Here is a 15,692-nt window from a genome sequence, read left to right as displayed (position 1 = left end):
CATTCAGGATCTTTAAACTGAACAGATTATACTGAGTTATCGTTGTTACTTTTAACAGGAGCTCTACTTACTTATGGCCAAAACACTTTTGTCAGCTCAGTCTTAATTACTTCGACCCAAATACTGAGTTGTGTCATATTTAATTGATTATAAGATAAAAGAGGAAATGTATGCCATTATGGGGATGCTGTGAGTATTTGATGGGGTGCTGAAGCATGGTTCCTTCCAGGAACTGATCAGTAATCCAGCTGGGAAGATAAACATTCATTCTTTCAATTTTTGTTTTAATGTGTGTGAGAATTGGTAAAGTTTTTCTTCAGTGCTGTCCATATTTTCCAACTCCCCTCTGTTCCTAAGCCCTTCTGGCACTGTGGTGAGTAGAATAAAAGACTAATCTGTCTGAAACAGTCACATGTAAACATACTATATTTTACATAAACAATCTCCCTTTAAAGAGGAAATAACACTGACAAACACATTATGATTAATACCAGAACAAACCCAGACAAACACACTTGTATGGCATGAAGACAAACCTTTAGTGCCAAAGTGCTAGAGGCACACTGCTCCTCTCTACATCATCATCATCATCATCATCATCATCATCATCATCATCATCATCATCATCATCATCATCATCATCATCATCATCATCATCAAATAGTGGCATCAGGCTTCTCAGCCTTTCAGGCTTCTCTGTAAAACTAGAGTTCAGAATATGAGTGTTGAAACAAATGAAACATGGCACCCTTAAAATACACAGCAAAGAGTGGGTCTTTCAGAAAATAAACACAGACATTACTCAGACTGCAGAAGGGGGGGTGGGTGTGAGCTGAGGCAAGGTGCTGACATGGTTGATGGTGGGTGGGGGAGCCACGCAATAAGGTTTCTAGTGTGGCAGTGGATGGGAAAGCTAAGAGGTTTAAGAGGTTGGATTAAGAGAAGAAGGGTAATTTGGAAAGGAGGAGCTGGGGGCATGCAGCAGTTTGGCGAGTGGGAGGTGTAGGTTTGGAGGAAGAGGGGGAGGAATTGGGAGGGGAAGCAAGAAGATATATGATGTGGTATTGGGATTTATCCAAGTTCCACGCACACGCACAAACCCTATCTTACACTGGCCACCCAGCCGTGTAAACAGACCATGACTGGCTGTTGGCTAAAGTGCCCAGCCAATCAGAGGGTGGGATGTAGAGGAAGGTGGGACAAGTGAACCAATGAGTCAGCTTCTGGGTGTGGAGAGACAAGGGAAGAAAGGCCAAGAGAGTCCCAGTGACACAATGAAGAAGAGACACATAGGTCAGGAGTTAAACTCATCTCCCTTACTCCCCCTGCTTCCCACTGACTGACTCCCTCCCTCTCAGAATTTCAACTCCAAATTTGCTTTATTGGCAAGATTCTGATATGTGACAGTATTGCCAATGTTAAACAAGGTTTGCAATGTGATAATTAGTCCGTGCATATGCAGGCACTATACAACTATATTAATGTGCATCTGCTTTGTCACACCGCACCACAGACAGTTGTCTTTCTCTAATTTGCAAAACAGAGAGGGAGTGGAGGTTTTACTGTATATGTTCAATCAGTGGGTGGAGAAAACAAGAGAAGAAAATGAAGAAGATGTGGAATGAAACAACTCAGGGAAAACTGGGGAGGACACAGTGTCAAGGAATGAGAAAGAAAGAAACAGAACGAGAGAGAAGTGTCTAGTTTCAGATTTACAGTGGTGGTGGGAGAGATTTGGCTGTGCTCTGACAGCACACTGAAGACAGAGCCAGAGGAGGAGTAGGAAGACAGATTTACATGGTGAGAACTGCTCTGGAGCAGCACACTGGACACATACTTGTCTCCTGTGATCTCTATATTAAAAATAACTACTAAATGACAACTGCTTAAGGGTGATAACACAATACTTACATATTAAAAATACACATTCTTTTTCCACACTCAATCATGTGAAATTAGTGAAATCATGTTTCCCAACACCTGTTTTTCTGAAGCCACCTACTCATTTTTACTGTGGTTATTATGATGATATATGGACATGATATCCAATAGGGGTTTAGTGTCAAGATGGTCTTTCTGCTATGTGCAGTAAAATAATGCATACAATTTATGGACTGAAGTGCTAGGTTGCGTTTGGATATAAAAATAAATATAACAACCTGTCTAGACTAAAAATGTACGGTATTTATTAGCCACTCTAACGGTCGGTCGGTCAACTACTTTGGTCCAGATTGAAATATAACTATTCGGTTATGGTTAATGGTTTGCCATTGCATGTTGTACAGACCTTCATGATCCTCAGAGGATGAATTGTAATAACTTTGGCGACCCCCTGAATTTCCACCTTGTGCCATCATCAGGTCAAAGGTTTTTAATTGTCAAATTCTTTAGGCCTTCAAATAATACCTGCAAAATGCTAAACTGAGATGGTGAACATGGTAAACATAGTCACACCGCACACTTTCATTAATTTCACTCTGTGTAACCAATAATAATAACAGAGCAGGGCAGGAAATGGGCCATTATGAGTCTCTGTGTGAAGGTCTGTCCTGGGTGTTCCAAACTGGGATAAACCCCTATAGGTGTGTGTGTGTGTGTGTGTGTGTGTGTGTGTGTGTGTGTGTGTGTGCACGCTCGTGCATGCGTGTTAGTGTGGGTGTTTGTGTGTCTCTTTTGGGGTTTAGCTCCTTATTTAAGACCAATATTTACCCAGCAGCCCCAGGGTGAGATTACCTCATATTCTCCCACCCAGCTGTGCTTTTTCAGCGTTTCCACGACGACCGGCGGAATGTCCCATCATGTTTATCTGCCTGTCGGGAAAACAGAGCGAGAGGAGGAAGAGGCAGTGGACGAAGATAGAGAAGATACACTTAGGTTGGAGTGTGTATACAAGATGGACACTTATGCGCTCACACTCTTGTGTGGAATAATCACACAGGAATGCATAGGCACAAAGTTACTGTTGGTAGGTTACTGATGTGACAGTAGGTATCAGAGCATGTTCACACTGCCGGGAGCAACATGCTGAAAGTTGATCAATACTTCCACCAGGCAACTGCCAAATGAATTTTACCTGCCCCTCTTAGCATTTATAAGCAGAATATAAACACTTAATTAATGGTTTATAACACACTATAATGTTGTTGTAAGCAAATATAAAGGCGTGTTTTGCTGCAATGATAGCAACAAAGCGTTCCTTTTCTAGGGTACAAACAGTCAATTAATACTATAATCACACATTTGTGTGTATGTGACAAATTCTTACAGTGTTATAAAACATTTAATAATTGTTCATACATTGTACAAATCATTCATAGACAGGTTTAAAACTGTCCATAAATGTATTCAAAACTTACTTAAGAGATATTACATGAGATTACAACTAGGCTATCTGTTTATACACCAATAATATATGCTATATATGAGGAGTTATAGTTGTTTATTAATCAACACAAATGGTCTCATATTTGTGTGCAACATGTTATAATGGGTTATAAACCATTTATTAATTTTTCAAAAACTGCTTGTAAATATGGCAGATTAAAATAGTGCTACCAAACTTGCTATTAATATTCATAGAGCGATGTAACATCATAATAGGTACTCAATATGACCATTCAAACCTACTGGACAAGACCACTACTTAGATGCATTCACATACTATTAGAGCAGTGACCTGTCAACCAACTGCATGGATGTATGGCAACTTCAGTTGAAATGGAAATCTCTGCAAAGCTTCAGAGGTATTGTTCTGGGATTGACCATAAACCCTGACCTCCCAGAAGGGACCAACGAAAGGAGAACTTATCCTCATGGATCAGTCCATTTTTACATTATTAATATGATCAGTTACCTAGTTAGTCCAGTTCAGTGAAGCTGAAAGTTAGAATTTTCCATGCCTCTGGAACAATTTGTCATCATGAGGGGGCTTTAAAACCACCAGCACTAGCTGAATTCAGAAACTTTATAACAGTACATTCTTTTCTCCTTAAACCAACAAAGGCAACAGTTGAGTTGCCCTTAAGTAAGTTATTTACAGAGACTGTTTTTAGTCTGGACCAAACCTGTGTTTCTGCATGACATGCAACCTTTCTTGCATGCCTATTCAATTATTAGGCAAATCAGTGTTTGTGTTCTTAAACTGACTGATTTAGCCTAGAATAAATAAAAATTTAAAAATGTTATTGTGTAAAACGAGAAGAAAACCTCAACAGCAATGTGAAACATTTCAAATAAGCTCTGTCTCTGAAAGAACTACCAACACTGTGAATGTCTCCCTGCATGTCAGGCAAAATTTGCTGTATACTCCTCATAACAACTGAGAAGGACACAATGTATTGCTTTCACCCAAAATTGCCTCTTACACAAATGAAGCATGTGAAGCATGTATCAATTCTAAAGCTTTTACATTGAAAGCAAATAGTATTCAGGTCCGACTTAATTGATCAGACTCAACTCTTTCTCAACATATTTATCATCGCCACTATTACCATCATCAACAACAACAACAACAAGTTTGGTCTTGGTGATGCACTACTTGTCATCGTGTCCAGAGGCATTAAGCCCACAGTTACACCAGTGGCTCTCTCAGCAGTTCCTGCAGTGTGGACTCTGTCCTGCCATGGGAACGGACAGTTATTTGCTTTAATTTGCAACAGAAAAGCATGTGGTGTATAGTGACTGTTAGGGAATGTTCTATTTGGTCTTCTCCTGGCCTGTTTAAGTGATAAAAGTGTCATTATTTAGCCTCTAAAGCAGAGGGGAGAGTGCAAACAAGACTGTATGACCCTCTGTCAAGAGGCTCCGTCCTTCAGAAGCTCATTAAGGGCCTCCAGGAGGACAGCGCATCAATTGGCAGGATCCTCCAGTATCCTGTCTGCCTTTTTAAGCCTCTCTCCTCAGATTCAACCTAGTCACCGGCCGACTAACCTTAGAAATGGACTCAATATAGAGGTAGAGGGGACATAAAAGATGACTCGCTGTGAGGAGGCATATGCATCTTATTAAAACAGCAGGAAAGGCCCTTGGACTTGAGCCAAATAGGATCTCACCCTGTGTGCTCTGACCGGATTTGGGGAAATGTGGATTTACTTGTTGAGATGCTCTCCTTCTCTGTCCTCTGTGTCTGGTGAATGAGTTCAGCCAGTCCTGAAAGCTTTGATTGGCTCAGTTTTTGGCTTGACTGAATAGCAGACATATACAAGTAACTTATTCTCTGTGATACTTCTGTTTGGGACCGAATGTGGAGATGGAGGACCGCTTAGTAGAATCCACGCTAATAGATTTTGTCAGTGACATGAACCTGATGGAGTTTCCGCAAAAGTGCACTTTGGAACCGAAACGGCAGGATGATAATGATGACGCATCTAGCGTGGACAACCAGACACGGCTGAGCGACTCGCCCTGGAGCGACCTGGAAAACGCGGACCTGGAAAACGCGGAGCTCTGCACCGAGCATCTAGTGATGGGCGCACCGAGGTACTGCAGCCGTGGGGCGCACGGGCATCACAGCAAGTCCAAACGTAGGAGGATCATCACTGTGGTCCAGCGGCAGGCGGCCAATGTGCGGGAAAGGAAGCGGATGTTTAGCCTGAATGAGGCGTTTGATGAACTGAGGAGGAAAGTCCCCACATTCGCCTACGAGAAGAGACTGTCCCGTATCGACACACTCCGTCTGGCCATCGTCTACATCTCCTTCATGACGGACCTGCTGGAGAACACCTGAGTGTGAATAGTCCAATATGAACTTTATTCCTTGGAGATTGGATTGAGTTTATTACTGAAATGGTTGAACTGATGAACGGTTCTAAATTTACATTCATGTCATCTTTATCCAAACTGTGATGTCGGTCAATTTCTGAAATATTAGAACTAGACAACAAATATTTGAAATATTTGTCTGTATATATACACTTTTTTTACAACGTTTCAAAAACTCCAGAAAAGTAGTGCATGACATATTATTTTGCCAATGACATAAATTATTAGACGTGACCAAAACAAATATCCAAATATTTCATCTAATATATGTGACTTATTGCTGCTTTAAAATAAATATATATGCTATAATTATGTAGCCCATGTGTCTTTGCTCAGCATCATAAAGAAAACAATTGAATTAAATGTCAACTCAATTAGGCCAGTGCATAGGAATATAATGTCTTGACAGTTTTATCACCTTAGAAATGCATTTATTTTGTAGTGTTAGAAGTCTGCATCCAATACTATTTTAAAGCGTAACAGTAACATTTACTGTCATACGTTAAACGCTACTATACATTTTTAAGGAGGTTTCTATGCTGAAGCTTCAGGTGTTATTTCAGCACCATGGAGAGCGACACAGTCTCACCTGGCCTTATGCGGACATGGAACAGGTGTAGCTCAGAACAAAAGCAGCTTGAGGTTTTCCTAAAAAAAAGTGAGAACAAATTAAAAGCATTTATTGGCCCTTTAAAGTCTTATCACCAACCGTGTCAGCGGATTTGAATCGCAAATCCAAGGCTCACTGCGTGACGCTGGATGTTATCTTTAGCACTGAGGTGTAAATTGAGTCAGTTCAGAGAGATCCAGGCCCGAAAGGCGCTCGTGGCGGTTCCTCCTCATAAAAAGGGACCAGACTGGACCTGCTGCGAACCTCCTCGTGTGTCATCCTGCCTCATCATAGGTGAGGCCTCCAATTCACACCACAGACCACCTCAAAAAGTTACCAGATCTATAATTTCAGCCACATGTAGAGGTATCTCTGCAGAATTTTGATATTATATCGTGGTAGGCCGCAGAACTGGGTGGTCATGTGTGCGTGTTTAGACTGCGTGCTAATCTCTCTCTCTCTCTCTCTCTCTCTCTCTCTCTCTCTCTCTCTCCTCTCCACAGTCCATCTTCATCACCTTCACTGTTTGCATTGCGCTCCAGCCCTACACCGCCTTCAGCGACCCCGCTGTGAGCACGGATCCGCCCTGAGAGCTCCCTGGGACGGCCCGTCTTTTAAACCTGAGCTGCGGTGTCCACATCCCTGCGGGAGTCAGACCCATTTAAGCGCATACCTCAACGCGGGGACGCTGACGGGAAAATAAACACCTCGGTCTGCTTACGAGCAGAGACCTCCTGCTGTGACAGCCTCCTGTGTTTCAGTAGGTCTGATATTTTTCACAGCCACCACTGCTCCCATCTCAGGCAGTGTCTAGACTTACAGGGAGACTAGGGCCAACAGACAACTTGTGGAGGAATTTCTCTTATGTTTTTTGTGTCTATGATTTATCTGCAATAGGAGATAAGTAAAAATAAGTTTACGCATATGACGTAGAGTAACGTTTAAACAAAATACTTTTAGCTTAAACAGAGAGCTACTTTGTTAAATGTACAATTGACCCAAGAGTGAGAGAAAAACAGCATTATGCATTTGCGCCAGAAATAAGTTGGGGTGAGGAAGGGAGAACGATTTAATACCTAAAATAGGGACAGTTACTATTGTCCTTGCACAATCTTCACCAACAACACCGCGCCCCATACACTCCTTTACGCAATCTTGTGTAACAGAGCCATAAGGAGTCTTAAACACCATTTCTGATATTAGAGCTAGAACTCTCCTTCCCCTGCAGTATTAAGTTACACCCCTCCTTATCCAATCACAGCGCTCCCCAAAATCGTCCTGCCCGCTCCCCGCTATAAGAGCCCCGCTCGCCCCAGTCTGGCAGACACCTCTCCCTCTCAGTGGCGCATGAGATTTACCGTAATACCGCCCACACCCCTTTGCAGGCCACACTTCTCATTACCTGTCGCGTTTGTTGATGTTGTAGCCAGTTCACTGAATTAGTCAGGGGTTATTACGCTCCTACAGAATATAGAAAGGTTTTTGAAGAGACGATGCGGGAAGAGGATCCCTCTCCAATGGACAGTGCTGGGAACAGCGAGGAGGAGACCGACCGTCAGCTTCCGCGGAGAGGCGCGAGGAAGCGGCGGGCGACCCGGAGGCGCGCAGACGAGGAGGAGGAGGGAGACATGGAGAGTCCGAGCCCCGGGAAGAAGAAATGCAGAAAGAGCTGCGACGGAGGACGCGGCAGCGCAGGGAGCGGCGACAGCGAAGCCAGCAGCAGCCCCGGGCCCTCCTTCGATGACTTACAGACACAGCGCGGGATGGCCAACATCCGCGAGCGGCAACGGACGCAGTCCCTCAACGAGGCATTCACGTCGTTACGTAAGATCATTCCCACCCTCCCTTCGGACAAACTCAGCAAGATCCAGACGCTGAAGCTGGCTGCCCGGTACATCGACTTCCTGTGCCAAGTTCTGCAGACCGATGACCTGGACGCGCGAGGAACCAGCTGCAGCTACGTGGCGCACGAGCGCCTGAGCTACGCGTTCTCGGTCTGGAGAATGGGGGGCTCGTGGTCCTTGTCTACTACGTCCCACTAGCATGGCTGCTGTGGATGGTGCAGCACGGTAAGCTTAGCGACTTTTCATCCTACAGGGAGACAAGCTGTGTCAAAATGTCCCTGCGCATTTTACGCACAACCACAGTGTAGTTATTGTTCCAATATACATGTAGGGATACTTTCGCTGCAGTATTTGTATGGCATCCCTCAAAACACTTTTAAAATTCAATGTTTCATTTCGTAATGAGGGGGAGGGGTCCCTGTAGACTGTACACAAATATTAAGCACATTATTTGTAAGACATTCACAAGATTTTACCGTCGACCTAAACCTAAACTACTACTACTTGCAAAGGGGGAAATGTGTTTTTTTTCTGAAAACATAGATATGTTTACAATGTTTACCCCATAGATCATAACCAGGTTACATCTCTTCAAATACAGCCTACAAATACATGAATCGTACAACCTATCCTACAACCCTCACACAATACATTTCTATGTATTGATTTTTTTATTTTAATAAAAATAATATTTCTTTCACAGATTATCCAGACTGAAGAACCAGTGGAGCAGGCCAACTCTTCACATAGACTGGAACAGGCTAAACACAGCTGAGGGGCCAGCCACTATGCTTCAGGCCTCAGAGGAGAGCCGGTTTTTCATATTTCCCGTTGCAAGGACTGTAATGTTTGCAAGGGAGCACTTAGGACAGACAGGACGGATATGAAGATAGAAAGACCACTGCGACTATGATTGTTGTAAAAACAAATTGAGCTCTGAGGAACTGCTCTGCTTTGAAAAATGAAAGAAAAATGACAATTCATTCCCACATTCCCTGTGACAATATTTCACAGCAAATGAAGAATTTTGTATTTATTTTTTCTACACAGGCTCCAAATTCCTTTTCCCCACTCAAATAAAAGTTATTTATTTTGGGATATCACAGAATGCTGAATGGATCAGGAGTCTGCGCATTTGAGTGTTGTATATATTTGCTAATATGTTGAATAAAAAAAATGATGAAAAATATCATTCTTACCTTTCAGTTGTCTGGATATTCATTATAGATTTCAATTTAAGCTCTATAACAAGAGGCTGGATTATAAAATAATAAACCAAGGTTGGCTATTTGACACACAAAAATTGTTTAAAATACCTGACATTTTTGGAAACAAACTCATGTCCCATAGTCTCAGTACTCTGAGTACTTTGGGCTTTTGCTGAGCGTTTATTTTCATTGTTGTTGAATCTCCAGTTAACTGAACCACAGTAGAGGGGGCAAAAGAAAACATCTCATACCCGGGGCTTATTCTGTAGTGATTCCTTGAGCTCTGGGATCTGGGGAAGCCATGATTAGCCGGTGGTCTGTTTGAACAGGGTGAATGTGGAGCTGTGGGAGGCATGCATGATATTCCCAGATATCCTCCGAGCCACAGGGCAGCATGGAAGTATCCTGCAGGTGCTACAGCAGCTACTCCAAGAGCTCTAACAGATAAGAGGGGTGAATGCAGGTCATAAAGCAAACTGAATAGCCTGTGTGATCACATATACCTGCAGTTCTGATGAAGAAGAAAGAGTTATTCACATATGTGAATAATGATCAAACACTCATGATAGTGGTACCATGGGAAAAACAAAATCATTTTAGAAGGTACATGCATTGTTTAACTCAATACTGTATTTTGTTATTACATTCTTTCTAAATATTCAAAATTAATAAAAAAATATAAATAAATAAATAATATATATATATATATATATATATATATATATATATATATATCTTGATTTTTTTACTGTTCCCCCATAGAAAAAATTGTATTGAAATGAAGATGTGTTCAGGTTGTGCCACAAAAACTCACTTTTCTACTGAAACAGCACAATCACAAGTAACCGTAGAAATTGAGCAAATATAAAGATATAAGAGACATTGAGGTATGTGAAGGCATCAATCCTCTTATAATTGAAACCACACATATCAACCTGCAGAAAATAAGTCTTCTTGAGCAATATTAGAACAGCTCAATCACTTAGCCAAATAAGCATTTGCAACTTTCTGCCAAAAATATCTCTATAAATATATACAAATACCAATGCATTTTCTGGATTAAAATAGGTTCTTAAATGTATTCAGGGAGCGTAGGACTAGATTAGACCAGGGATAAGGGGATATAGATGGGACCCCATTGCCTTTACTTGCTTTAAACCAAAAGTTGCCTTTCCTTAAATATTTGTAAATGTCCAGTAATAAATGCTTAAAGACTACACAGTAAAATACTGTACATTTCCTAAAGCAATAGGCTATTAAAGGAGTACTTGGGACTATCATAGATGAAAGATACTGAGACACACTTCTAGATGCATTTCATTTTCCTCCATAAGGCCGTGAAGGATGATTATGGGAGCATTACTGTGTTTTTGCTTTACGGTTTGCGTGCGGAAGGTAAAGCCATCAGCTCTGACCCGAGGTCCTCGCCTGCCACCGGGGGAAATCGATTCCCACCCTTAGATCACCGTGGCTGTGTTATCTTAAACTTGAGGCTGTTGCTCTGACACGGAGGAATGTCACCTCTGAGGCTTCGAAACACACACAGACACACGCACACAAACACACACACAGACGCATAACCACATCTAGGTTATACACACATAGAGGGAGATTTCTCACGCCTATCAAACAGGGAAATACATTCCACAGAGAGAGAGTGAGGGAGAAGAGGGCTCCTGCATCTCAGCTCCTGCTCCCCCCCTTTGATGTTTGAAAGTAATGGGATGACCACTTGTTATCAGCATGAAGGCATCTGGTATCTGGATATAAGTGTGCTATGATAAACTCTTTGATGACTGGCACACACACTCTGTCCCGCTCATTAATCACAGTTTGTATCTCCTTGTATTGGGCTTGCAGTCTTTACACTGATCTAAAAGTCCAAAGGTGCAAGCCTGTGTGTTTTAATAATACCAGAAGCTGTAAATCTTTTTTTTGTCTCACGTGATTTGTCACGCCTCTACATAGACAGTAGGCCCACGTTGTTTGTTTGTTTGTTGAAACTAGCAGAGACCTTCCTGTCTTGTCTCTCCTTTTTCTTATTTCAGCTTGTTGTCTCACTCATTTCCATCTCTATCAGAAGTTCCTCATTACAGGGTAACAAGAGCTGGTTTACATTAACACTCAACACCACAAAAAGACAGGGCGGGAGGGGTGGGGGGGGGGGGGAAGCTGGACTGACAAACACACACACACACACACACACACACACACACATATACACACGCACACACACACACACAGGGAGAGTGAGACTAGATTGGCAAGTCTGGTTTCCATTAGAGCTAATTATCTGTTTCATCTCAACCTGAAGCAGTTTGTGTGTGTGTGTGTGTGTGTGTGTGTGTGTGTGTGTGTGCGCGCGCGTGCACTGTGTCTCTTTTTGTTTGTGTTCTGCTGCTTTTGACTCATGCATCTTAAATCAAAACAATCATACCTGAGGACATTATCTGAACTGCAATGAAATACTGCTTTGTATATCACTGCAACCCCTATCTCCACTCTTCAGTGGCTGAATAAACTATGACAGTGAATCTGATGAAGATAGAGCATAGGTACTATTTATTTTTGGCATATAGAAGAAATTGTGAGCAAATGTAGATAGATTAAAGATATCAAATAAGTTTAATTCTCCCTTTTCTAGCTTTTTCTGTGTTTTTAGTTATGTGCACTGTATTGAATATAAAATCTTTGATTATAGGATTTGTTTGTTTATTTAGGATCCTCATTAGGAGCTAATGAGGTCCTGAGGTCCTTACAACTCTCTTTATAATCGGACAAATGCAAAAATTAATGCGCACATTACAATACATTATAAAACATAAACAATATAATTTCATAACACAACTAATAATAACAAAAATACACACATAAGAGAAAGACAGACACATAGACAGGACAGCTCCACTAGTGCAGTCATAGGGCATTCCATACATTCATGTTTAACACTTTTTTAAGACAGTTACACCAACATGCTATCGTCACTTAACATCTCTTTCACCCTCTTAGGACACTTCTCACACTTGAACACACCTTCATATTTTTTAAACCTCAACCAATGTAGTTTCTGTGTCTACTTAATTTTTCTAATGAATAGACATTTCTTAACTAAACCTTTAAATGTAATTTTACTGCTTTCTTGTGTAATTTGTTCAGGTAGCACATTCCATTCTTGCATTGCTCTATACATGACCATTCGTTTGATAGTATTCGTCCTTGCTTTTGGTAAAGTAAAGTTACCTCTTGTGGCATGTCTAGCTGCATAATCATGTCTATCTAAACTTAAAGATAAATTATTATACAAAATAGATGGTTTCTTTGTTACAAGAATATTCCTAAAAATTAGCCCCAGTAGGCGGTGCCTAATCAGTGTGTTGTGATGCTGTATAGAAAAAAACAATGCAGAAACATACACAAAACTATTTGGTTTAGTTGATGAGTCAAACAATGTTGCTCAAAACACTCAACACCAATACTGTCAAATGAATTCATTATTATTTCACATTTAGTGTAAATTTATTACGAATTATATACAGCGTCTTAAGATCAAATTGGTTCTTTGTGTGTCACGCCTTAAAAAACAAGGCGTGTGGGGTTTCAAATAATTGGCACAGAGCTTCTTTGGACTTAAAATGTTTTTTAGTAATGTAATAAATGGAGCATTTGGCAGAGCAAGTAATTTGCGAGACATAGCGTCAGGTCAAAGCAAGCAGGAAGGAATAGAGTGACAGAAGAGTGACAGAAAGGAAGTCAGGGCAAAGCAGTAACATAATTACCACTCACACTCACACATTCCCTGAGGACGGTGCCAACTGCACCCATCACTCCTGACCTGTGACCTCTCAAACTGACCCTATCCCCAGACTACAGCGACCCCCAGCTGGGACACGAGCCACCACATTCACCTCCACAAAGGAGCCACTCATTTCACTAATACCTCTCAGATGGAAGGGCAGACAAGTACAGGGAGATGTGGTTGTGGAGAACAGGGTGGGAAGAAAGAGAGTTTCAAAATGAACGTACAAGTGAGAAAAAAAAGAGGAACTCAAGAAAAGTAGGCAGGAAGGAGGGAACAAACTTATAGGAATCCTCTGAGCGCTCATGCCTGAGGCTGTTTATCTTGCAGATTGAGTTAAGCACAAGCCCCTTATAACTCTCCACATACCAAGCAATATCACAGTGACCCCGTTTTACGAACATAAACATACGCGCTTTATCAAAGACCAGCACGGCTCATTCAAACACATAGGCTCTTTCTCCTAACTTAATTTACCTCGCCTTATACAAAGTTCCTTTATTGGATTTGAGTTTTCTAATTCTGGCTTTAAATGGGGAAGTTTAGGGGGTCTATTGATGGAGATTGAATAGGTCTTGTCCATGTTTACCTTATAAAACCACAGTGGTCTCTTGTCATGCATATCTATGGACTATCAGTATAGAGGTCAGGCACAACACACTGTGTTTATTTCTAGAAAGAGAGGCCATTGTTTAACTTAACATAGGTCCATTCACACAATGTGCGGAGTGTGGCTGTCAATGGAGAAATGTATATAAATGTATATATTTCCTTGTTGTGTAGTGAGAATTGTCCTGACTCTGCCCAGAGATGCATCTGTCACATACACACACTCAGTGTTGCATCATCCTGGATTATATAAAGTTTTCAATCTTTTCTCTGTTGAAAGCAATGACCAGAGTGCAGCCGTAGTTTACTGGCTTTGTGAGGGCCCCTGTCATGAACAATGTCTCATCACACACACACACACACACACACACACACACACACACACACACACACACACACACACACACACACACACACACACACACACACACACACACACACACACACACACACACGGGTAAAGTGAGGGATGACTTGGCAGTAAGAACAGCTCCAGCCTCAGTGTTGGTCTAAGGGGAGTTGTGCTGGGAGAGAAATAGACGTTGAAATCTGCAGCCTTCCCTCGGTGTGGACTGTGGGTTGGTCTCTCTTTCTTTCTCCACCTTCTTCATTTCTCTGTCTTCAGTATTTTCTACTTTTAAGTTGTCTGTTTCTGTCTTTCCATCTCTCTCTTTCTCCCTCTTTTCTATCCCAAATCTCCCTCCCTCTTCAATCATATTCTCTCCTTTTATCTATCGTATAATCTCATTTGCTCTGTTTAATAATTCCCCTCTGTCATTTCCTCCTCTTCTTCAAACTCCCTCCCCTTTTCCCCTTTTTATTTACCTCAACAAACAAAACACTCGTCATGTCTCACTATTTACTCAATGCCGTTTGCCAAAAGTGTGTGTGCAGTGCCAGAGAGTGTGAGTGTACTTAAAGACAGCAGGAAAACCAAGCCGAGACAAAAACAAAGTCTTGCTGATGCAGTGATTATCACTGGCCTGCATTTTTCTAGCCAATTGTCCTCTGAATCCGTGTGTGTCTTTGGGGTATTGCTCTTTTTACTTGGCAAACTGTTTAAGATTAGAACATTGTGTTTGCTTTTCTGACTGTTGTTTTTCTGTCTGTGTCTCTCTTTCTTTTCTCTCAGAAGGTGTTGGTTGTGTGATTTTATAAGCCTGGCATTTGGCGTCACATGAACTGTGCGTGTGTTTTTTTCAGGTTCTGTAAAACAGGCCAGAATGCCTCATAATTCTCTTCCCCTGGTTGCTTGGTGAAGGTTAGTGCCAACTTCTGAAGTCTCTCTCTCTCACACACACACACACACACACACACACACACACACACACACACACACACACACACACACACGGAGTCATGGCACACAACTAACAGGAAAAGTGTAAAGTAACACCACCTATAAAAAAAAAAGCATGACAAAAGGTCTTGTTGAGACCATGATGATGATGAGAGAGAAGGAAACGTGTGTTTCTAGCAAACTAGTTTCAAGAAATGATAGTATAGTAAAAAATCAGACGCCAGGATTACAACAGGACAGAGGGTGTGTGTGTGTGTGTGTGTGTGTGTGTGTGTGTGTGTGTGTGTGTCTGTGTCTGTGTGTCTGTGCATGGGTGTGTGTGAGCACATGATTGTGGGAGAGTTATAAATAGTTGAATCATCTGGAGTACGTTAGAGGTATAGTGTTTAAGTGAACAGGTCCGCTACCTGCAGCTACAGAAACCTCAGATACACACAAAAGCTGGTCTCACACACACACACACACACACACACACACACACAGACACATACACACACATAGAAAATCAATTAATACAGGAAAAATAATTTAGCAAAACTGAGCTTAAACAAAGTGCTGAACAGAC

The 15,692-nt window shown here is 41.6% G+C and overlaps 2 protein-coding genes across 2 annotated transcripts; both read left to right on the top strand.

Moving 5' to 3' along the window:
- Positions 1 to 5,248: 5,248 nt before the first annotated feature.
- LOC114567762 (fer3-like protein) lies at positions 5,249 to 5,725 on the top strand. The gene has a single exon (XM_028596869.1). It carries the CDS (start codon positions 5,249 to 5,251, stop codon positions 5,723 to 5,725), a length of 477 nt encoding a protein of 158 aa, XP_028452670.1.
- A 1,983-nt stretch (positions 5,726 to 7,708) lies between these two features.
- Positions 7,709 to 9,419, top strand: twist1a (twist family bHLH transcription factor 1a). The gene is made up of 2 exons (XM_028597957.1): positions 7,709 to 8,439; positions 8,918 to 9,419. Exon 1 carries the CDS (start codon positions 7,864 to 7,866, stop codon positions 8,410 to 8,412), a length of 549 nt encoding a protein of 182 aa, XP_028453758.1. The 5' UTR covers positions 7,709 to 7,863; the 3' UTR covers positions 8,413 to 8,439; positions 8,918 to 9,419.
- Positions 9,420 to 15,692: the final 6,273 nt, after the last annotated feature.

Source organism: Perca flavescens, chromosome 14, assembly GCF_004354835.1.
Source record: "Perca flavescens isolate YP-PL-M2 chromosome 14, PFLA_1.0, whole genome shotgun sequence".
NCBI classification, from domain to species: domain Eukaryota; kingdom Metazoa; phylum Chordata; class Actinopteri; order Perciformes; family Percidae; genus Perca; species Perca flavescens.
Note: the sequence above shows the minus strand (reverse complement) of the source record. Positions and strands in the feature narration are given on the sequence as shown.

Bases quoted from the DNA above. Each gene is read 5' to 3' on its own strand.
- LOC114567762 (XM_028596869.1), top strand. From the start codon at position 5,249: ATGGAGGACCGCTTAGTAGAATCCACGCTAATAGATTTTGTCAGTGAC.
- twist1a (XM_028597957.1), top strand. From the start codon at position 7,864: ATGCGGGAAGAGGATCCCTCTCCAATGGACAGTGCTGGGAACAGCGAG.